At 39.5% G+C, this 26,039-nt stretch overlaps 1 protein-coding gene across 1 annotated transcript in view; it reads left to right on the forward strand.

The window, feature by feature from the left end:
• The window catches only part of MTUS2 (microtubule associated scaffold protein 2), a 477,685-nt gene that overhangs the window by 422,805 nt on the left and 28,841 nt on the right, over nt 1–26,039 (forward strand). Inside the window, exons 8-9 of the mRNA XM_075198945.1 lie at nt 7,308–7,374; nt 24,264–24,478. Of these exons, the coding sequence (XP_075055046.1) occupies nt 7,308–7,374; nt 24,264–24,478 (282 nt within the window). The remainder of the gene's footprint in view (nt 1–7,307; nt 7,375–24,263; nt 24,479–26,039) is intronic.

Consider the following 26,039-nt stretch of genomic DNA (forward strand, 5'->3'; position numbering starts at 1 on the left):
ATCTAATTCTGTGGGCCTGGAACACAGGAAGACAAATTGTCTGGTACAAGGTCACAAAGAGCCAACACTTGATTTCTACCAGGGTCTCCTGCAAATCTCTCAGAGTCAATTTTCCACAGACCGCACTCTGTGCCCCAGGCCACTTCCTGGAACAACGCTCTCCTGATGATTACACGGGATTGCTGCATTCTTTCAAAGATTTGTCTTTCAGAGATTTTGATGAATAATCTGTGTTGTTGGGCTCTACAAGCTAAAGCACATTATTATTTTTATTAGTAAATTCCCAGCTTGGTAAATGAAATATTCTGCACCCTTTAAATAGTCAATTTTTTTTTGACTGTGCATAAAAGTACATTATCAGAAGGAACTAGATTATTAATAGACAAATTAAATATTGGGATACTTCTCCTGCCTTGTGATCATCGGCCCAAGATCAATTTATATATTTTAATATCTCCTGCCCTCGTCGAGGAGGAAAATGCTTTTTACCAATTGGAAAATAGCTGTACCCTTGATCTGTGCCATAATTTTGCAAGACTAGGGGCTAGATTTACTAAACTGCGGGTTTGAAAAAGTGGAGATGTTGCCTATAGCAACCAGTCAAATTCTAGCTGTCATTTTGTAGAATGCACTAAATAAATGACAGCTGGAATCTGATTGGTTGCTAAGGACATCTCCACTTTTTCAAACCCACAGTTTAGTAAATATACCCCTCGGAATCTTCTATACTGACCTCCTCCCTTCCCCATCTGCCCGTAACCTGGTACTGAGAGGAAGTTTCTAGTTTGGAGTCTTTCAACTCTCTCCATAAAGCATAATTAAACAATTCATATTTATTAAAAAAATCTCCACCCCTCCCCCCACCTGGGACCCCGTCCTTTGCATGGTTAATTTGTAATTCAGCCACAAGCCTCCTCCTCATTTTATGATGCACACACCTCGGAATGACAGCTATTGAAGCTGGGACCTCGATTGTCAGCTGTCTGAAGCACCATGATGACCTGCAGCATCCAATGCAGACATATTCCTTAACTTGAGGCCTATTTGTGAATAGGGCCCTGATTTGGTTGGAGGGGGGTTGAAGGCGTTACTTTACAAAATTCTCTCGCCTAGTAATTCTGCCACAGGTTGTCACACATATACTGTTGAACATCATTGAGGAATAGTGATAAGTTTTAGGTGATTAAGCACCTTTCTTTTGCCCATCATTCCTAAACTACTGATTTAGTTGGAAAGACATCTGATGAACTTGATAGTCCTGTCATTCATCCAACCTGGTAGATAATGGCTTGCAGTCTGTAAATCAGTGTTGGTCAACAAGCAGCTCTCCGTGCCTTCACTCGCGGCACCAAGCTACTTTTTGTTTTGTCAGATTTGTTTGTTAAGATTTGTCTTTCTTTGAATAAATGTCTTGTTTTAACTTCTAAGGGTAATGTGCATAGGCAAACCGAGGAGGGGTTTCCTAGTGCCTGTAACCCCCCCTCCAAGCCTGAGGCACTATATAATTGAGGTGGCTGGACCCTGCCCCCGCTTCACATGGCTCTGCTTGAAAAGGGAGAGCTGCGTGCACCTAACAGTAGTCCATGCAGCATTGCCCATGTATATTATGGGGATAGGAAGAGTTGGAGAGCAGCCAAGCACTCTCTAAAATTATAGCCACGCCCCCATGCATGCTGGTCACGCCCACTGGCGGCGTGGTGTGGAAACCCCCCTCTGCAAATCCTGGGTTTGCCTCTGATGTGCGGCCCCTTTTGAAGGTTATAGAGCCACTCATGCGGCAGAAGAGTATGAGGTTGCCTATCACTGCTTTAAATTAACCAATTGAGGTGGTAATGGGTGCACCATATGCTGTTTATTGAAAAGCAAGGGACAAAGAGAAACACAAATTATAAACCACTAATAAAAAGATGATCCATGTGCAATACATGCCAATTTGTATCAGTTCTGTAATCACAGCCTTAACTGACCTGCAGTTGATTTGGTCATGTTGCTTAAGGTATATACGTCTGACAAGTTTTAGTACTTATGCTTTATCTCACAGTGGGTGTCCTGCTTCTTACTGGGCAGTGATGGAACAAGTCAGATCATTAGAATGTTCACAGCAGCACAGATTATTGGTGTAATATTTATAGTGATGATCTGTACACCCATGTGATTGTATTGGTGAGAACTTATGAGATTGTGGTGTCAGATGCAGCAACTCTGTGAAATAAAGTGTATATATATATATATATATATATATTTATATATATAATCTATCTAACTTGTTTCATTTGCTCATAATGTACTCTGTAAAGCTGCATTCATATCATGATGAATGGACTTGTAACTTCATTCAGACAATTGATCCCTATGTTAAAATGGAATGTTCATACACCCTGCAGTGCTCTCCCCAGCACCTATTTTCCAGGTGTTCCACCCGGCTGTTTTTACTGACCACCTGGCTCTTGAAGCCCAACAGATTCCTATTATAATAGAATAAACCATTATTAGAACAGGCACTATGTGAGCACTACAGCCAGTGTGTCTATCCCTAATTCACATTAACTAGCACCTAGCTCAGTGTTGGCTAACCTGTGACACTCCAGGTGTTGTGAAACTAAAAGTCCCAGCATGCTTTGCCAATATATAGCAACTTATTGCTGGAAGGGTATGCTGGGAATTGTAGTTTCACAACACCTGGAGTGTCACAGGTTAGCCAACACTGACCTAGCTGGTCAGTGTGGTGCAAGTTAGTATAAATAAACATTACTCCTTTCAACTGATTAGTAAATGGGCTTTTTCAGGTTAACCTTTTTTATGACAAGGAAGTAAGTACATATGACAAATAATGGACAGGACCGAGGTTCATTGGACTGATGCCCAATATTGTAAAGTAGAGGAAAGAAGAATATGTTTAAATAAAAAAAAAACTTATTTGAGCAAACTACACCTACTACCGTCCCTTCCTTGTTAAATATATCATTATTGAAAAAAATAAATTGACTTATTCAAAAACCGTGCCTTTTACCTATATCTTGATCCAATATAGTACAATTGCTGATGGACACACGGCCACAAGTGTAAATGGTGCATATGCTGAAAATCTGTATAAATGATTTAGAATAATACTAATAATACATTTAAGAAAGAATAGCTACAATCTGATATCCTATAATCTGTGTAATGCAGAATTAATGGGCTGTAAAGCTTTGGTATTGCTCAGAGTGTGGTCCTTTGCTTTATTTGTTGCTAATAGCACTTTTGGGACATTATTAGCTTTTGAGTGTTCTGTTCCACTGCTGATTATCTATTAGTGGTGTTTTACGCCTCCTGCGTCTTTTATCGAGGAGCTTCCATTATCTCCACAAGCTACGTCCATATAAATAAACTTTGTATTTTGTTTTGTTTTTTAATGTGAACTTAAAAATGTAATTATGCTGTGACTGCTGGTATTGTAGTATAATGATGCTGTAATCGTTACGTTTTGTGAAAGTCATAAAAGTGATTGATTTTGTCCAGTCCAATAACGTCACTTGGGGGCATCATACCCTATAGGACTCTTATAACAGCATGGCTGCACAGTTAGTATTGCTATAGGGTGAGACCTTAGTCTTAACTGACCACTAAAACTACAAGTTGGATGTGTGAACGTTATTTCATTTAGAAGAGAATTTGACTCAGCAATGTTCTTGCGTTAATTTGACACGAGCCCTTAGCTCCCCACATTTAGACATGCGAAATTGGGTCAAAATAAGTTCCGCTCCCTTTGCGGATGAAACCCTACCCATGTTTACAGCACCCAATCAGAGGTCTACAAATGAGGACAGTTGGGAGAGATGTGAGCCTAACATCAGTACCAGCTTCCTGCTTGCCGTCTGTCCCTTCCTCACATCATCACAATGCCTCTACCCTCATTACCATAATCACATTAGCATACATTCTAAGTGTCCTGAATGGCAAACCAGGAAGGGGTGGAGCTTAAGTACAATGGGTGAAGTTTTTCCCAGAAGTGGGCGTTTTTGGGAGGATCCGTGTGGATTTGGGTGGATCAGTGGCTGGGCGTATTTCCCCCCGATTCGGCATGTCTCAATGTTGGGAGCTGTCCCATAGAGTCTAAGCTTGCGAGCAGGGCCCTCTTACCTCTCTGTCTGTATTACCCAGTATTCTTTAAATGCTGTTTGTTCCCAATTGTAAAGCGCTACGGAATTTCCTGACGCTATATAAATAAATGATGATGATGATGATGATTAGTGGACACGTCTCTTCCTTCCACAAGATCATCTCCTAAAATATCCTGTTCAACTGTGAATATTCTGATTGGCTACAAGTTTCTATTCCTGCTCACGTCAAAACAGGCTACACGCGGATGAGCATGATGAAGACTAATAGCAAAAAAAAAAGGGTGAAACTTTGGTTAAATGCACTTTAAAAAAAGTGCAGGTTGGCTTAGAATAAGGAGATACTAGTGACTTTCAGAACAGAAGATATTTGAGATAGTTGTGAGTGGAGGGAAGATTTCCTACACACATCAGAGTTCATGTGAGGATTCCTGTTGATGGACACTGCAGCAAGCGTATTTTAGCCACCTTAATAACAGAGAACAATAACGGAGTTATTGGAACATTTACATAAAGTTTTGTTGGTGTTTTTAGTACCTCATTTACATTGGGTAACTTGTATTTTAGATTTAGTCTTCCTTTGGCAGAAAACTGATACATAATTGTGTGTGTGCATTTGTATGCCTATTGTAGGGAATTCAATTGTAAGCTTTAATGGGACAAGGACTGAGAATGATTGTACAGCGCTGTGTAATAGGTTGGTGTTATATGAATAAAATATAAGCATGATAATACAATACAGTACTGTGTAACATGTTGAAGCTAAACAAAAAAATATGTTTAAAATATATTTGGCTAAAAAGATAAATAAAGTATTACCTTTAATACTCAAAGGAATGGTTTGCAAGTTGGAGCATAAATAGAAACTTTCAGCTACACCTTATCCAACTTTCCCCTTGAGCAGTTTCATGCTGAACATCACCGGAGGCATTGTTACTGAATCTGCATCTCCAACATTCCGACTACAGACTGTGGAAAGCAGCTGCTTCTACTAACAGTGAGAAGCAGGATGAAGAGATGACAATGCTCTTCATCTGTAGTACAGTCCACGCCTCTTTGAGGACGCAATGAGGGTACTCATCTTGCCCCTCTTGGAAGGTGCATCACCAGCTTACACAAGAATTGGGGAAAATGAGACACCATGATCAGCTTTGAAAGTTTGTCATTTTTAACATATCTGCCCTTCTAGTCACTTGAACATGGATTGCGTTCTTCACCACAATGAAGTATCTCTCTAGTATATAAATACAGCTCAAAAGAGTACAATAAACTTTAGATAGATGCTACAATGAAGGGGTAGTTGAAATGTAACCACAGCAAATTGTAAATCATCTGTTGTCATGTGTCTGTCCACTAGGAAACCATAGCCCATAATATTATAGCTGTGTGTCTCCTTTAGTAAGTAGCCAATCACAGCGTTTACACGGAAATCTCTTATTTGCAATTTCTTCAACTCAATTTCATGAACTGATTAGCAAAATGGTTGTTAAAAGGATGATGTAAACACATTTGACAGCATAGAAGAAGTAAGCCGTAGCTTCTTATATGAAGGGCCTGACTTTCAATTTCAAAAATAGTTTAAGAGAGAGCAATGTTCTTTATAGAAACTAATGGTCACTGTGACATATTACAGTACATATGAAACTATTGATGTGCGTTTCATACTCCTGTGCATATTCCTTGGGATTTTTCCTTCTCTTATTTATTTACAAACAGATTGTGGGATCCACACATAACACTTTCATTTTTATGAATAGACTAATTAGAAGGATTTAAGGACAAGGAGATTTGGGTGCAAAAGTGTTATTCTCCACCCAGATATGGGACAAGGAGATGTAACGCAGTGGATAAGCACAGGTATTACAAACTGCTAGTTCTTCTGCATGTGTGCAGGTGTGCCTCCTTGTCACATATAAAGGTGCACAAACACACACACACACACTTCCCGGGCTTTGGAAACACCCCTGGATACGCCTGAAAGTGTGAATGGTAGAAAGAGTGAAACATAACTATAAGTCCAACCTACTAACACGATAGGATCGCCCCTTCATTCATTTCAATTTTCAAATTTGCTCATAAAATACTGATCATTATAACTAAATGCGCTGTAAGCTCCTTACTGAGGAGATCTTGTGACACTCTCATGAGATCTTCTCAATAAGGAGATTAAAGAGCACAGTGGAAGGACTACAGTGACGGGCTCAGCAGCATTGATCGGGCGGGGGGCACACCTGCACCGATCAATAATGCTGCTGAGAACTTTCAAGGGCCCCCTGGATGCCCGAGGCCCCTGGGCTGTAGCCCAGTTAGACCCCTGGGTTAATACGGCCCTGCCTCTCACTCTCGCCTACAAGGCTTCTTATATGCAGCTGCCCACTTATGGAATTCCCTTCCACGCCGATCAGTCTTTCCCACAGCCTTCAAATGTTTAAACACTGTCTAAAAGCCCATCTCTTTATTACAGCTTACCCTACCTATACTAGTGGCACTAGTGGTCCCTCACTGCTGTCCCGATCTTCACTCTGAGCCACACTCGTTCCTCTTGTCCAAGCTGTGCTCCTTTCCCTCTAGAACATAAGCTCTCTCATGAGCAGGGCCCTCCTTACCCTTTATTTTCATGTCTGCGTTTATTTTGTCTACTTTGTATGTCCCTGTTTTATATATGCTCTATTTTCCCCACTGTCCAGCACTGCCTATAGCAACTAATCAGATTCTAGCTTTCATTTATGTAGTGCTTTCTACAAGATGACAGCTAGAATCTGATTGGTTGCTATAGGCAACATCCCCACTTTTTCAAACCCGCAGCTTAGTAAATCTAGCCCTAAGTGTGTTACATCAGACAACTGAATTTGGTATTTGTTCTGTGGTTTTTGACTTGCAAATTAACCTTATTGTCTGTTTACTCAGTTACTAAAAGGGAAAAGGAAGAATGCTGTGTCTCCCTTGTTGGTTCACCGTTTGGTCATTCTAGATGCCTATTGCCACATTATTAATATGCATTTACTAAAGTACTTAAAATTGACCATGACCATATAAATGTGTAACGTGCTATAATGTAATGATTTTAGAATTAGTTGATATATGGATTAAACACTTATGGAAGTACTGCAATATTATTACAAGTTATGCTTGTAGAGTTGTATGTTCCATAGTTTTGGAATCCTCTGCTTTGTGCCTATAACAATTCTCTGCACATTTTCTTCACAGAATGAAGCAGGTCTTGTGAAAGAAAGAGAACTATCACTAGAACTTGCAACAATCAGAGATGAAGTGGGTAAGTAAACACTTTATCACCATTATAGAATTACATTTTATTTATTTTTTTAAATTATATTATGTATTTTTTTCAAATACTGTTGGTTTTCTCAACTTTTTTTGTATCATGTATTCCCTTATGGCAAATATTTACCAAATAGCCCCCAATGTATGTAAATTTAAACCAAGTAACCTATACTGTGTTTAATTTTCAAATAGACCAATATGTCTTTAGGGGGAGTATTTATGACCCAACGCATATTGCTCACGTAAATCATCATTTCTTATCAGAATGATAATAAATTAATTAATGTGGCAATTTTTTAAAATTGATTACCTGGGACAGCGGCTCCCATAGGCACCTGTCCCATTGATTAATCTAAAGTAAAGTGATCGCAGATTACAGGTTCTCATGGCCTTGGTCAGTTTGCAATGGGGAGCAGCACAAAGCCGCTTAGGAAGGGATCTGATGATCCCTGTCCCACACTGCTCGCCCCATAGGACCAATGGCATTAGTTGTTCTATATTGATAAATAGGCCTTTTTTCGCAGTTCCCATAGACACCTATGGAGACTGCATTTGCCATAGAAGAGGCTGGGGTCACAGCAGATATCTGAGATAATTATAAATAGCCTCTTTAGTGTCAAATTTGGAAATCACCCAAAAAAATCGCAGTTTTTAAACCTCTAGAGATTCATAAATAGGCCCTTAAATTTTTTAAAAACACCCTTAGTTGTTTGTATATAACTTACTTTTTACCATGTACATTAAACTGTTATTTTCAGATAAATATAACATGTAGAAGTACTCCTTGAATCTGTTTGGAGTACCACTAGCAATTCAAATACCAAATATTGGAGAAATGGATAATGTTCTGGTGTTTACCCAGGTTGATCTGCGCAAACTAAATCAAAAATTATTGTTGTATGTTTTATATTTCAAAACAAATACAAGGGATATATATTTAAATATTAAAATAAGTAATAGATAGAGGAGCGGATTTGTGGATAGGCCTGAGGCGGAACACAGCATAGCAGGGCTCGTCGATTCCAGTCCACCCCACCACAGGCGCCAGCTCTGCTCTTTTGTGGGGGCTAGGCACAAACGCAGGGAAGTCCAGTTGGGGTCCTCCTCACCTGCTGACCCTGTAACGGCGTCACAAACACAAGCAGTGCTAGTTGTTTGGCAGACTGTCCCTTATCTAATATATATATAGGCCTAGCGGCGTGTGTGTGTGTGTGTGTGTGTGTGTAAAAAACTATTTTCTCAGAAAGGGCTCATCCAATTGACCTGAAATTTGGTATACTGACATTATTTGACAAAAAAATGATAATAGTGAAGTCAGTTAACTTCCATCATCCCCCCTTCCCCCCGTGGGAGGGGTAGTAAAGACTAAATTTACCAGTTGAGGGCTCAAACTCTTGACCGTGTGGGTATTTATTTACCAGAGCCTGTGTTTGGTCCTGGACAATTGTATGTCGCATTTTCACGAGTACGGAGAAGCAGTGATGTGAAAGTGCAGGTTATGAATACTGCCCTCCAAGGAAGACTGATAGAGCACAGCGATAAGGTGTTTAGCAGAAACGTTGTGTATCGAGAGGTTTTAGAACAGTAAGACGATGGAGATTAAGGATGTGGCGATGAAGATGAAGGATGAGGTGATGGAGAAGAATGATTAGGTGGTGACATGTAGACAAAAGCACGTTAAAAAAGGGCGCTTACGTCGGAAAGTAACGCTCTTCCCCTGAGGAGGCCTGGGCTAGCCCCAAATGCATGACAAGAACCTTTTTAACACCTTAAGTAGCTTGATTTGACTAGAATGCATGAGTATCATGCACGGGTTAACTTGTGTTTTATATGTATCTGCAATGTGCCTTGGGCTTGTCTGGCAGAACAAAAAAAATATTTTTCGTTATTGATAGAAAGTACTTTTTTCTTTTATACAGTTGAAACGTATTAGTAGTAAAGAATAATGGCACCCTATCAGTGTAGTATATTAAATAATATATGGATTTAAGCACAAATATAATGCACATGCAGACAAATATTTCATAAAGTGCTACACCCCACTAGTGAGCGCAGTTATATAGCTTTAAACTCTCTACACAAATATTACTATATGATTTCTGGGAGTGAATGTATTAAACTACGGTTTTGTGAAATATGCAATTTTCTGCAATTTTGCTGGCCATATTTAAAACGCCAATATTGTTAATGACAAAACTCTTTTATAACTAAAGATTTTACATTTTATTCTTCGAAGTGCACAATGTCTACACCAGAAAAAATAAATATGATCCTGTTGGGTGAAATGGGGTCATATAATATTTTAGATGCATTTATTCGTCCAATTTCCTGGTCTGACCGTACTCCTACAGACGTGGTACTATCTGGGATTTCTTCTCTTCTCCTCTCACCTTTGTGACACTTAAATGAAACTATTTTGCAAAACATAGATATAAAAGAACATGTAATTAAAGAGTGTTTTACTATAAACCCAGGATGTAAATAATATGACCCTTTGGGATGCTCACAAAGTTGTTTATTATATAATAGCCTCTCATTTGTAAAAAGAGTGTGCACAAACTTTAGGAGTTCTACTACTCAACTTCAACATCTATAAACCAAAGATGAAAATTCCTTAGCTGATAGTGAACTATATGACAAGCAGAGAGAAATCTTAAATGGTTAAACCAAAAATACCATGTAAAGGGAGATAAGCTGGAAAGACTCTCCATTAAAGTCAAAACAAGCTCAATTACACATAAACCAGCTAAAATAATTAAAGAATGTGAAGAATATTACTAGTATCTGTATAGCGCAGTTAATAATTGAAAACTTAGCTCTACACTGGCTGAAGACACTGCAAACTGTCATTGGCCTAGATTAGAATATATAGGGTCGAGCAATTGGGCACAGAGATTTCTGTGGAGGAAATAGAGGTAATAAAAAGTAAGAAGGCCCCCAGCCCGACCAGCTTTTCAGCAGCTTATTATAAAGCATTTTTAAAATGTCCTACTCCCCATGTAACCTATATAATGGTATACTTAAAGGGAAACCTCTCTCTTCTGAAATATTATAGGCTAAAATAATTTTAATACATAAAGCTGGCAAGCTCTTGTGCTGATGTAGACCTATATCCTTACTATATAATAATAATATCTTACTTTTTTTTTTACAATCTTAGCCTCAATTTTAAACAAAATACTACCACCGATCATTCTCTATGATCAGGGTTTTGTAAAACACCAACAAAATTAAGACCACCTCCCTCCTGATCTTGGATGCAGGGCAGACCCTTAATAGAATGCTCTGACGTGTTCTGTTTGCCAGATAATATACTGCTTATTTTATCTTCCCCTTACACTTCTCTTCCCAATCTCGTATTCGCCAATATCAGGTATAAAAATGAATTACACAAAAGGCGGGGGACTACCCATTCCTATCCTGGTATCTGAGAAACATTTCTTAGCCCAAAACTACAAATTTAATTGGAAGTCTAAGAAAATGAAGTATTTGGGTATTCGCATCACAAATAATTATAACCTACAATACAAGGAGAACTACACTTCTCTGTTTGCCAAAATTCAATCAGACTTGAAAAGCATGAAAGGAGACAACAGTTATTCTCATGGTTTTGGAAGGACGGTGAAGATCAAAATAAATGTTGCAGAGAATTTTGTACAACTTTCAAGCAATCCCTGTACAAGTCCTGATTAAGGTCTAACGACAAATACAGAAATCCATTTCTAAATTAATTGATTGGATAAACCACCTAGACTCACTTTTAACTAGCAGAAGAAGCAATATTATTATATTACGCCACCCATTAGAGCCAAATCTTAACATGCTTTGCTTCAAAGGACATACTCTCATGTATACAAACTGAAGCCGATGTCTGCAGGTGTTTCATCTATAGGTTCTGTTAAGATCAGGAAGACAGAGGATATATCTCTATAACCCAGTTACCAGATCTTATATTACCTCATATTCATTCCCATTATTCCCTATATGGAACAGCCTGGATTTCCCTGGCTCTTCAAAGGGTCATTCCCAATCATGGAAGAACCTACGAGGTCCCAGGTGGGCATCTGATTTTATAGACTGTTCAATGTGGCGATCTTTAGACTCTGTCTGACAAATGAATCTCCCAACTGAAGCTGTTTGACTATTTTCAAGTGTGTAGTTTCTTACAAACTATTCAGAAAGACCAGGGGGTAAATGTATCAAGCTGAGAGTTTTCTGGCTGGTTTGAAAAACCAATCGGATTCAAGTTATCATTTATTTAGTACATACTACAAAATATAGGCTACAATCTGATTGGTTGCTATAGGCAACATCTCCAGTTTTCAAACTTGCCAGAAAACTCTCACCTTGATACATTTACCCCCAGCTGCTTAGACCACTCTCATTTTTTTTGAAGCATCCTATTATTATACTCCAGTGAGAAAGGCTATTATTTCTGTCCACTATAGCATGGTATGTTCCATTAAATTAGAACCATTCATGAAACATGGATGGATTGGGAAATATTTAGGTTTATCGAACCTTCTTTAAAGGAAAACTGGAGGTTTTACCTGTAGCAACCAATCAGATTCTAGCTATCATTTATCTAGTACAGTCGACAAAATGATATCTAGAATCTTATTGGTTGCTATGGGCAGCACCTCCACTTTTCCTTTGTAGAAGGTTGATTAAATCTACCCCTAGTTACTCCACCAGAAGAATTCTATTGGCTGAAAATAAGACAAATGGATAGTACTAACTTCTATTTATACATTAATCAAATAAGACACTTATAAGATCTCTACAAGGTGGTATTTACCTGTCAGATTAAAAAAAAACATTTTTCCATCCTTTTCTCCTTTTTGAATTACTAAAATATATAAATTGTCCCTGATAAGTACGTTATTAGGATAATTACTTCATCATTTTTTTAATCTCATAGATTTTTATTTTTTTGAATGCATATTTGCGAATATACAAAAGATGTTTAAAGCTATAATAGAGATAATATAAATATGTAATCTAAATGTGGAAACAATACTAAGACATATGATCAGTAAAATGTGTGTTAAATCTGTATCAATTTTAATTGACGTGGCTCTTGGTATATTTAATATAAATAGTGTGTATGTGTTGATTGGTCGAGTACAATACAAAAGTGAAATTTCCTTGTGGTTTGTGAAAAATGTGTCAGTGTTACAAGAGATAGCTTTGCTTTTGTATGGATGACAATATTATTGATGACTGGGATGAATATTACAGTAATGAAAATGTACATTTACATTTCTGTGTGCAGACCACCCATTACCATTTTAATGTGAAAGTAGATTCCATTACTAATGACATATAATACATCTATAAGTCTAATCTACATCTAATAATCAGTTCATTCTCTTAGTATCACTGTAATGGAAAGATCATGCATGTAAATGTTCTGTATGCTATGTTGAAGGCTTGTTCCACAAATGTTATAAAAGGAGCGCAGGGTTTGCAATGTTAAAGTTCACATGTCTCCTGTATACAGAGCGGAGACCGTCATTTTGGGGAATCAACACTCATTAGGATGCAGCCAATCAATTCACCTTAATATTGACATCTTTGAGACGTCAGCAATGTCACTGGTTCCTAGGGAACATAATAGGCTGCTTTCTCGGTGATGTCACCGGTTCCTAGTGAGCTTAGTAGGCTGCTTTCTCGGTGATGTCACCGGTTCCTAGTGAGCTTAGTAGGCTGCTTTCTCAGTGATGTCACAGGTTCTTAGTGAACTTGATAGATTGCTTTCTCAGTGACGTATCTGGTTACTACTGAACTTAGTAGGATGCTTTCTCAGTGATGTCACAGGTTCCTAGTGAACATAGTAGGCTGCTTTCTCAGTGATGTCACTGGTTACTAGTGAACATAGTAGGCTGCTTTCTCAGTGATGTCACAGGTTCCTAGTGAACATAGTAGGATGCTTTCTCAGTGATGTCCCAGGTTCTTAGTGAACTTAGTAGGCTGCTTTCTCAGTGACGCATCTGGTTACTACTGAACTTAGTAGGCTGCTTTCTCAGTGATGTCACAGGTTCCTAGTGAACTTAGTAGGATGCTTTCTCAGTGATGTCACTGGTTACTAGTGAACCTAGTAGGATGCTTTCTCAGTGATGTCACAGGTTCTTAGTGAACTTAGTAGGCTGCTTTCTCAGTGATGTCACTGATTACTAGTGAACATAGTAGGATGCTTTCTCAGTGATGTCACAGGTTCTTAGTGAACTTAGTAGGCTGCTTTCTCAGTGATGTCACTGGTTACTAGTGAACTTAGTAGGATGCTATCTCAGTGATGTCACAGGTTCTTAGTGAACTTAGTAGGCTGCTTTCTCAGTGATGTCACAGGTTCCTAGTGAACATAGTAGGATGCTTTCTCAGTGTTGTCACAGGTTCTTAGTGAACTTAGTAGGCTGCTTTCTCAGTGATGTCACAGGTTCCTAGTGAACATAGTAGGCTGCTTTCTCAGTGATGTCACTGGTTACTAGTGAACTTAGTAGGATGCTATCTCAGTGATGTCACAGGTTCTTAGTGAACTTAGTAGGCTGCTTTCTCAGTGATGTCACAGGTTCCTAGTGAACATAGTAGGATGCTTTCTCAGTGATGTCACAGGTTCTTAGTGGACTTAGTAGGTTGCTTTCTCAGTGATGTCACTGGTTACTAGTGAACATAGTAGGATGCTTTCTCAGTGATGTCACAGGTTCTTAGTGAACTTAGTAGGCTGCTTTCTCAGTGATGTCACAGGTTCCTAGTGAACATAGTAGGATGCTTTCTCAGTGATGTCACAGGTTCTTAGTGAACTTAGTAGGATGCTTTCTCAGTGATGTCACTGGTTCCTAGTGAACATAGTAGGATGCTTTCTTAGTGATGTCACAGGTTCCTAGTGAACATAGTAGGATGCTATCTCAGTGATGTCACAGGTTCTTAGTGAACTTAGTAGGCTGCTTCTCAGTGATGTCACTGGTTCCTAGTGAACATGGTAGGATGCTTTCTCAGTGATGTCACAGGTTCTTAGTGAACTTAGTAGGCTGGTTACTAGTGAACATAGTAGGCTGCTTTCTCAGTGATGTCACAGGTTCTTAGTTAACTTAGTAGGCTGCTTTCTCAGTGATGTCACTGGTTACTAGTGAACATAGTAGGATGCTATCTCAGTGATGTCACAGGTTCTTAGTGAACTTAGTAGGCTGCTTCTCAGTGATGTCACTGGTTCCTAGTGAACATGGTAGGATGCTTTCTCAGTGATGTCACAGGTTCTTAGTGAACTTAGTAGGATGCTTTCTCAGTGATGTCACTGGTTACTAGTGAACATAGGCTGCTTTCTCAGTGATGTCACAGGTTCTTAGTGAACTTAGTAGGATGCTTTCTCAGTGATGTCACTGGTTACTAGTGAACATATAGGCTGCTTTCTCAGTGATGTCACTGGTTACTAGTGAACATAGTAGGATGCTTTCTCAGTGATGTCACAGGTTCTTAGTGAACTTAGTAGGATGCTTTCTCAGTGATGTCACTGGTTCCTAGTGAACATAGTAGGATGCTATCTCAGTGATGTCACTGGTTACTAGTGAACATAGTAGGCTGCTTTCTCAGTGATGTCACTGGTTACTAGTGAACATAGTAGGATGCTTTCTCAGTGATGTCACTGGTTACTAGTGAACTTAGTAGGATGCTTTCTCAGGGATGTCACAGGTTCTTAGTGAACTTAGTAGGATGCTTTCTCAGTGATGTCACAGGTTACTAGTGAACATAGTAGGCTGCTTTCTCAGTGATGTCACTGGTTACTAGTGAACATAGTAGGCTGCTTTCTCAGTGATGTCACTGGTTACTAGTGAACATAGTAAGCTGCTTTCTCAGTGATGTCACTGGTTACTAGTGAACACAGTAGGCTGCTTTCTCCCATCCACTTAACCTGTCATCTCTTCTGTTTCTCCCCTGGCCCCCTTTTTTTCTCTCCCCTTTGCTTCACTGGTTCCCTTCTGTACCTGATTTTGTTCACCCTCCCTTAGGATGTAAGCTCGTATGAGCAGGGCTCTCTTTCCTCCTGTCTCCATACCTGTTCTTCCGCTCCGTCTCTACTGTATTTGCCTGCCCGGAGTTTCTGAAGTATTTGTATTTTATGTTTAATGTTCTGTACTGTTTTACCCTGTATGGTCTACTGTTTGTACTGTGTACGGCGTTGCGGAAACCTTGTGGCGCCTAACAAATAAACAATAATAATAATAATAATAATGTCACTGGTTACTAGTGAACATAGTAGGCTGCTGATGACACTAGTTCCTTGTGAATTTGACATTTTGTAGGGACTTGTGAGCTGGAGGATCATGAGAAGCCACAATCACGAACATTGATTGGTACTCCCACTCACACCCCCAGTCTGCAGCCATTTTAAAGTGGCGAACAAAAGAATGTGGTCGTAGTACAGCATTAAGTAATGAGATAGGTCTATATGTTGCAGGGTGTGTTGGATCTCTCCCTTCTTTTGACAATACTTTAAGGAAAGACACATTGAAATCCTATATAAAAATCAGTATGGTTAGGAAATATTTGGCCTGTCAGGATTTTAGTGAATCCATCTAGTGCTGGGGATTTAAATCTTTTCATATGTGTTATTGCCAATTCTACCTTCCTTTTGTATTATTATCTAGTTTAAACTTCCTGATTGCACATCTGTGATTTGGGCTACACCATTCCAGAAATGTGTCTTGATCAGTTGGTTAAAATCATGTTTCTGATACAGCCTACCATAGGATTCTCAGCTTATAATCACCTCTGTGGTGGAGACTTCCATGTTTTATACTATTTCTAATTAGCTTGAATTATTTTCACTTTCACCAAATTCACTTATAACTATTTATTGCTCTATTTGTAGAATGTATATATCTGTAAACTTTCTCCCACCTGCCGCATTGTAAGATTCCTTTTCTCTGTAGGATACATGTCTTTAAGCTCAGGGGTTTTGTTTACTTTCATACACAAACAAAACACAAAAGGTCCGCGCAAGGTTAGGACTTTCCTCATCCCTATAGTGCCATAAATGTTATTATTAGAGGTGATGGAGTGCTCTTCCAACTTATAAACATTAGAAAGAAGAGAGAGTTGACCCCACTTCCGGGTTGTGACGTCCCGAATGACGTCTGTTACCCAACGTGCGTTTCACACGTTTCAGCTTTGTCCCTTGGATTTTGTGAATTGTATGATCTCATATTATTAATGGGACAATACATCTTGTGACCTGTGTAGAACATTATGTAAGTGGATGTAGGAGTTGTTTATCACATCAGTCTGTTAAACAAAGGAATTAGTGGATAAGCAGTGTTAAAGGATAGTATATTATTATTATTATTATTATTATTACAATTTATTTATATAGCGCCACTAATTCCGCAGCACTGTACATAGAACTCACTCACATCAGTCCCTGTCCCATTGGGGCTTACAGTCTAAATTCCCTAACACACACACACAGACTAGGGTCAATTTGTTAGCAGCCAATTAACCTACCAGTATGTTTTTTTGGAGTGTGGGAGGAAACCGAAGCACCCAGAGGAAACCCACGCAAACACGGGGACAACATACAAACTCCTCACCGATAAGGCCATGGTTGAGAATTGAACTCATGACCTCAGTGCTGTAAGGCAGAAGTGCTAACCACTTAGCAACCGTGCTGCCCAGTATACAGTAGTATACAATTTTTATACATCCATTATTGTCAGTAAGCACACTATATTTGTATACAATAAAAAGAATGAAACGAGCGTACTGAATAAATTCAATACTTTATTGATACAATACAACTGCTAATTAAGGATACCATTCCACTCACAGAAGTCATAACCTGGCCTTACCTATGGTTTGATAAGAGTATTTTAATTTACACAATTTTTTTTCTAATTACACATTGTTTATCTATATTCTTAACTATAATTCACCGCTACGGACTAGGGTTCATACTAAATTGGGATAGTTATATCTGATAACTAATATGTTTTAATGGAATAACTAATAAAGGTATAAACTAAGAATTTTTTTAAAAAATATCCTCGTCTCTCCGGGACTGGAGTGCCTTCTTGTATATCCAATTCAAATCTCTCTTCTTTCTAGGATATTGTTTACTTGTAGAGTACACAATGCAGTTGTCAGTTCTGTTTGTGCCTTGAGATAAGTGCGCTCAATGTCTTTATTTCGCTTTGTGAGAGTATGGGATGACATTACCTTTAAATACTGCCTTAGCAGTTTCCCAGAATAGGATAGGATCAGTAGTGTGTTGCTGATTCTCCATTAAAAGAGATGTCCGTCAGCAATCTAAACATTCTGTCACCTTCTGCGGTGAAGGAAATCTAAATGATAATCTCCAAGTTTTAAAGATATTAAGAACCGCACAAAGACATGCTCTGAAATCTTAACTGGTTAAATTATAGCACGGATTACATGAATAAAAATGCATGTGTCCACCAAAATACATTTTATTTGAACAATAAACCTAAAGCATTAAAGAGGCATGTACAGTATATTCCCTACCCTCAGGTCGTGCAGTTCTCCAAATATCCACTAGGTGGAGCTCTGCGTTAATATGAATGATGCTCAAATTATTCAAAACTGTTCAAAATTCAATCAGATTTGGTCGCTTTGAGGGCCTGAAACGGTATGATTGTGATTTTTAGGCCATTGTATTGTATTGCTGGTTCGAAGTGCGAGCTTGCAGTTAAAACAAACCTTAAAATAAACTATAAAATGTTTCCTGCTCAAGCTTAAATTTCTAAGTTTTATATTATTTTTAACTTCTTTAAATTCGAACAGCGAACATTACTGTGTGAAAACTTTTAAAAATACTCTTCAATGTAGCCATTTAAGCTCCAATGTGATCAAACCAGTTTGCATGAGCTTAGTTTGAATTTTTTAGTCTATCAAAAGTTAGAGAATTTATAGCAATTTTACATCAGAGCAGACGCAGCGAGCCAGTTCAAGAAACACAATGTCCTGAATCGATATACCAAAACTTTTTTTCTGTTTTCTAAGTGTTCGCCTATCTAAAACTCCATCAGCTCTTCCCTGAGTGGTAATGGGGGTAATCTCTCGTCACCGCTGATGAGAAACCTTGAAACGGGAACAACAACTTCTTGCCCTCCATACAATATTCCCACCGTCTTGTATGGGACACAGACTAATACATATTGTGCAAAATTTGGACATTTAAAAATCATTTCTTTTGGGTGTGTATTCCCTGGATGTCTTGGTGGGTCCAATCTATGTACCCTTTCTATCTACTTATGAAGGATATGTCTCTCTGAGTGTCACACTAACTTAAAACTCCCTCTTCTGGATCTGTCTTCCAAGTCCTCCGGTTTCATCTGCACCGTGTTTGCTAAATCAGATGTTTGCCTTTCCAGTCGTCTGATGTGTTCCATTGTATCTCCAAGCCTCTGTACATTTCCCTGTACTTGTTGGATTGTTAGCACAGTAGTTCCTGTAGTAATTTAACAATCCCTCAGTTTTGTCCCCTTGGTTCTCTGTTAGTGGACCCATAGTCTCTGTGCTTGGACAGGCTATATCTTTGTAAATTAAGGGTCCAGTATTTAGAGACCGGTTGTTCTGTTTCTGAGTAGTTACAGCCATTAATGCCACCCCATGTTTTTGTCTGTCTTCCTGTGACATATTACCAGCCATATTTTTCTATGTTCCATTTGCAGGAACTTTAGAGTGGTGCAGGAGATGGTCAGCTGTTGTCTGGGTGCAGTTTGTGAATTACATTTGCTATGTCGTGATAAGTGTTAGCTCAGCTCAGCTCGCGGGTCTTGAGATCAATTTGGACCAGGTCCTCATCTGTGTGGAGTTTGTATGTTCTCCCCGTGTTTGCGTGGGTTTCCTCTGGGTGCTCCGGTTTCCTCCCACACGCCAAAAACATACTGGTAGCTTAATTGGCCTCTGACATGATTGACATTAGTGTGTATGTGTGTGTGTGTGTGTGTGTGTGTGTGTGTTAGGGAGTATAGATTGTAAGCACCATGCAGCAGAACTGATGTGGATGCCTACACATTCTGTGTACAGAGCTGTATAATATGAGGGTGCTATATAAATAAACCACAATAACAATAATAATAGTGTGGGTCTTACCACAAGTGTACCATACCAGTTGTCTAAGAGTCTATTATAAGAAATCATTTCTTATTTATAAAATAAATAATGTCTTATTTATTGATCGGCTCACCTCCCTTCTATGCTCATACATGGTTCTAACAAAGCATAAAACATTATAATAAACCGTTGCATTGCATCTCTGTCTATATGAAACAATATATGTAATGGAAAATGTAAAAGTGTTATAATCAGAATAACATTCAAGTGCAATGTCTTTGTAGCATCACACTTCTGTCTGCTACAGGGGTGAGGAATATTTGCCTGTTAGAGGGGCAGCAGTGCAGGGAAAGGTCTGCAGGGGTGGTAGATGAGATAGTGATAGGAGGAGAGGAAAGGGCAGTCTGGAGCTGTCCCTGTCTTTTTGTGTAAGGACGATATTTGTTTCATCTCGTTCTCTCATCCACAGCCTGGACTTAATAGAGGGATAATGGAACATGTAGGGTGAATGTTGGAAGCAATGAACCAGGACATAAATGATGTGGCTTGTGGTGTGGATTATGAATGGCATTGTTATTATTATTCTTTATATATTAAGCACCAACATGTGTTATACAATGAGGTAGAGAGATAAATATGACAACAATAAAGAAATATACTTCTAATAGGAAAGTAAGAGAGTCTTGTTATTTACAGCCTATAGTCACAGTAAGTGATTTGGATATAAGAGCTGGTCTTGTACTGTAGGAATGTAATACATTTGTTTAGATCCCTACAAACTGGTGTTTGCAGTGTTTATACGAATTTTAAAATGCAATTCATAAAAGCTTATACATTGTGTAGTGAACAGAGAGGAATTACAGTCATAAGGATTAACCAATAACATAATTGTGGGGAATAAGGCCTAATCATAACTGCAGTGTAAATATGTTATATCAAATGAATCCATTGATAAATTGAGCTACTAAGGTGTAAAATGTGAAGTCAGAGGGTCTGGTGTGGGTTTACCTGGAGCTTCTGCCCACCTCTATGTTAATAGATAACAGCAACACTTTCAGGGAAATCTGAGCACCTTCATCGGCCATGGGGTGACCTGCATCCTGACATAGGAGAGTCTGTTGACACCTAACGAGACTTTGGACAGTCGGGATGGAGCCTTTCACAGCTTGTGACCTTACACAAGGATGATGGATTGCTGAATCTTATATAGACAAATATAATTCAGTTTCCAAAATTCAAGTTAAAATCAATAACAGTAGTGATCAACCACATATTCCTCAATGACATGATAAAGGGCAGCCCATATGTCAAATAAAGCATTCTGTCACACAGAGAAGTTGAGGAAATGAGTATAAGCTCAACTAATACACTGGACCTAGGCCTGTTTGGTATCAATAAATTGGTAAATTCATAGTGGATCTATGAATAATAAACTTGGGTCTGCGTGACAGTCCACAGGAAAGTAAGGTCACATAGTAGAATTGGGTAGTCAATCAGGCAACATAGAAATGGTGATTGTAAATAGTGTCACAGACCACAACCCCTAGAGGTGGAGTAAGGTGTAAAGGTGTCTTTAAAAAGCTCAGACCAGTTGCAAAAAATTGTCAGTCTTTGGGAAATGAATCATTATTAATAAGCTGTCCATCTTCAAGCCAATTTCCCTTGGCGCAGAATATACCACTTATCTGTAAGTCAGACTCTGAATTTTACCCCTTTATTTTACCTCTTTTGCAACTTTTTATGTGTATGTCAATTGTTTATTAATTGGTTTTTTTATATGACCTGTTAGCATTGTACTCTTTGTATATTAAATTAAAACTTTAATAATTGCTCTAAACTAATTCCTTGCCTATCTAGAAGAGATGGATTGCTTGACCATGCTAAGCCTTTCATTGCTGAGGTGGGAATTGTGAATTCATCTGTATACCAAGCCGAGTGTGTGCCTGCATGTACATTTGTGTTATAGAGCTTTGAGGAGTTAAGTGCTAACCCTTTGATTTTTGGTGTGTGCCTTGCTAAACTGTATGTAACAAGGAGTGCTCATTGTGTGCCAGTGTGGTGACAAACCGAAGTAGGTGTGGCTGTGTGACCGCTGTTTGGGGGTGATTCAGCTAAATCTGTAACCTGTGCGATAGGTGAGAGGAAGATTAAGTGCTAGAATCATGTGTAGCCCCATACAGTAAACACTTCCAAGTCACAAGTGCGCAAAGTGCCAGTTGTGACTGGTAAAGGCAGTTAGGGGAGGTTTCCTGACAAATTAGAGGTGATGTATTGTTTGACTGTGTGAATAGGATAAGATATTAAATCAGGGAATTGCTAGAAGGGGCTATTCGTGACACATTGCATTAGTTTCTGTTCGTATTTCATGTGTATTTTATGTCTTTTTGCAGATGTATTCTGTAACATGCATCTGTGACAAAACAGGAAGATGTTATATTGTTCAGGCCAGTGGTCGAAGTGAACATTTAGAAGTGGCGGTATGAACAATGTAAAGGGAATGCAAGCGAGTGGAATTGGTAGATGTACAATGAAGGCAGTAGAAGAAGTGGTGGTATGGCATACCACCATATACACCCCATCTTCGGCCACTGGTTCAGGCCAAATGCATGTGGTTTCAGGATTAAGTTAAAACTTTGAAGGATGGTTACAGATAATAAGCAAGAGTGTAAACACAGGGCTTGTCTTGGGCTCTAGGGTAGGAGTCCATCAGGGAGGATGAAAGGCATCAGCCCTTAGTAGATCAGTATCTCTGTATCGGTGCTCAGTGGTTGAAATGGCCACAGCAGTCTTATAGCGCAGCCATAGTTACATCGTCACAGCTGCAAGATCTTGCATGACACTGATGACGCAATCAGGGCTGTATGAGATCTTGGGGAGTTATATAGAGACTGGAGAACAAATGTTGAAGGAGAACAGAACATAACTGGTCTTAGGGATGCCCCAACTGATAGTGGAAACGAAGAGCTGGTAGAACATGGAATGAAGTAGCTGTATATTACAAGGGGTTATTCAAATGTAACACCCATGTATAGCAGATAGAGGGCACCCACAACCGAGGCCTGCCCTGTTACCTACAGGAGGACATAATCCGTCCATAGCTCTACATACCATTCTATGGAAGCACTTTCACTTTAACACTATATCTATAAGTGAAGCTAAGTATGGAGTGTAATATATCCAATCTCCTTGCAATGTCACTGCAGGAACAATTACCATGTTTCAGCTCCAGCCAGCTCCGGCTTCAGGTAATGGGGTGGTTTGCTGTGGGGGTACAATCCCCTATAAACTATATGTATATACTGGAGACAGAGAGTGTATTAGCAAAAATTTTGACCTTTTATAATCCATAATTGAAGTAGAGAAAACAAGAAGGTGTTTTGTACATTTTGGGTGATTAATCATATGAGACTAATTGCATACAATGGTGTAAAGTCACATTGTGTCTTCTTAAGCGATTAATCTCATGAGATTTATTCCCAGAAGGCCTGAGCCATTCAGACACACATACTGAGCGCATCGTGCATTGGTTTTGAAGCGCATGTAAATGATCTCTGCGTACTCCTGAAGTCAACAAGGAATGGATGTAAAGAGACGTGTAGTGATGACTACTGGTGTAGGTCTGGGGTGTAGTGTCTACTAGACCAGACACTGCAGGATACATACAATACCTATGTGGAATATAAAATCTCAAAATAATGCACAGAAAAAAATATATTAAGCAATGAATGTTACCTGTCATTAATATAGTCATTTCTGATTATAAATGGATTTATTTATTTTTTTATTTTTTTTAAATAGTTGTTGTTTTTTTTAATGTTTTTTCTTTCCCTTGGAAAAACATTTTAGGCTGTCCTTAATGTCTACTGTACATAACATACATTTTATTGCTGCTGATTGCACACACTTTTTCGCATACATACTCAGCTGTCAGCACTAGTATTCGGAAATTACACTAGACCCCCAGTTGGAGCAAGAGATACGGCAGAAAACCAGTGTACTTCTGTGTGCAACTGAGTCTGACGTGGACGTGGCTGCAGGGGAACGCCCTTACTGTATATTGCCTACGTGAATCCGCACATTACCCGCCCTGTTCACTCCCCTAAATCGTGGGCTGTAGTAAGTGTCGTTTGTGCTCAAAGCTGACTTGAACGTGGCTGCGTTCTGTTTAGTATCGTCCGGTTCTGACCATGCGCAACGTGATTTTTGCAAGCGATACACACAAAACCGGTAGATACGTTCCTTAATGCTTTAGATGTAGAACACAGATCTATACAAGAAAGATCAGAGTCGAAAATAACTAACACAATAAATATCTTCATCTAACCAGTCAAAAGTTTTGAAAAAATAAATAAAAATCAATCGGCCTGGACAAAAGTCACATCACTGTGAAGACTCACTTTACCTATTTCTATATCATACAGTACAAGTCATTGTCTCCTTGTGTGGGAATATCACTTTTGAATACTCTTCCTCAGGAATTCTCTTAGAACTATCATTGAATAAATCTACTAACTACAAGTTGGTTGTTCATTTGGCAACCAAAGAAAAATGATAATTGAGTTTCTTCTTAGTTTAAAGAGGCAATAACTGAGCTGCGTCTGCAGTTTTTCTCAAGTATGTTGTTTTTTTTTTCAAAATTCAAATTAAGTCATTGAAGTTTACCTATACTGCCTAGTATTACCTCATCTATAACATCATAATTCCTCTATTTCAGGGTGTCCAGTTTTAGTTGTTATTTTGTTGGAAAAGTCCCTTGTGTTCATCAACTTAATAATCATTTCTCCCTCCTAAATGTATCGTCTTGTGTTCCAGCCTTTAACACAGCGAGGTGTGAGAAACTACAAAAAGAGAAGGAGGAACTGGAAATTAAATTTGATAATGAAGTGAAGAAACTTGAAGTAAATCAGCGAGAAGAACTTCAGGCTTTGAAGGAGCGGTTAGAGCTGCAGTACGATGAGGAAATAGATCGCTTGCGGAAGGAACAGAGCGCCCATCTGCTGGGGATCCGATTTCAGCACCAGGGGCAGGTCAGTGGCAACCTGTGCCGGTGTGTGACATTATCACCTATCACCTGTGCCGGTGTGTGATATTATCACCTATCACCTGTGCCGGTGTGTGACATTATCACCTGTGCCGGTGTGTGACATTATCACCTATCACCTGTGCCGGTGTGTGACATTATCAGCTATCACCTGTGCCGGTGTGTGACATTATCAGCTATCACCTGTGCCGGTGTGTGACATTATCAGCTATCACCTGTGCCGGTGTGTGACATTAACACCTATCACCTGTGCCGGTGTGTGACATTATCACCTATCACCTGTGCCAGTGTGTGACATTATCACCTGTGCCGGTGTGTGACATTAACACCTATCACCTGTGCCGGTGTGTGACATTATCAGCTATCACCTGTGCCGGTGTGTGACATTAACACCTATCACCTGTGCCGGTGTGTGACATTATCACCTATCACCTGTGCCGGTGTGTGACATTATCACCTATCACCTGTGCCGGTGTGTGACATTATCAGCTATCACCTGTGCCAGTGTGTGACATTAACACCTATCACCTGTGCCGGTGTGTGACATTAACACCTATCACCTGTTCTGGTGTGTGACATTAACACCTATCACCTGTGCCGGTGTGTGACATTAACACCTATCACCTGTGCCGGTGTGTGACATTAACACCTATCACCTGTGCTGGTGTGTGACATTATCACCTATCACCTGTGCCGGTGTGTGACATTATCAGCTATCACCTGTGCTGGTGTGTGACATTATCACCTATCATCTGTGCCGGTGTGTGACATTAACACCTATCACCTGTGCCGGTGTGTGACATTATCACCTATCACCTGTGCCGGTGTGTGACATTAACACCTATCACCTGTGCCGGTGTGTGACATTATCACCTATCACCTGTGCCGGTGTGTGACATTAACACCTATCACCTGTGCCGGTGTGTGACATTAACACCTATCACCTGTGCCGGTGTGTGACATTAACACCTATCACCTGTGCCGGTGTGTGACATTAACACCTATCACCTGAGCCGGTGTGTGACATTATCACCTATCACCTGTGCCGGTGTGTGACATTAACACTTATCACCTGTGCCGATGTGTGACATTATCACCTATCACCTGTGCCGGTGTGTGACATTAACACCTATCACCTGAGCCGGTGTGTGACATTAACACCTATCACCTGAGCCGGTGTGTGACATTATCACCTATCACCTGTGCCGGTGTGTGACATTAACACTTATCACCTGTGCAGGTGTGTGACATTAACACCTATCACCTGTGCCGGTGTGTGACATTAACACCTATCACCTGTGCCGGTGTGTGACATTAACACCTATCACCTGAGCCGGTGTGTGACATTATCACCTATCACCTGTGCCGGTGTGTGACATTATCACCTATGCCGGTGTGTGACATTATCAGCTATCACCTGTGCTGGTGTGTGACATTATCACCTATCACCTGTGCCGGTGTGTGACATTATCACCTATCACCTGTGCTGGTGTGTGACATTAACACCTATCACCTGTGCCGGTGTGTGACATTAACACCTATCACCT

The sequence above is a fragment of the Mixophyes fleayi genome, chromosome 2 (assembly GCF_038048845.1).
Source record: "Mixophyes fleayi isolate aMixFle1 chromosome 2, aMixFle1.hap1, whole genome shotgun sequence".
In the NCBI taxonomy this organism is placed as follows: Eukaryota; Metazoa; Chordata; class Amphibia; order Anura; family Limnodynastidae; genus Mixophyes; species Mixophyes fleayi.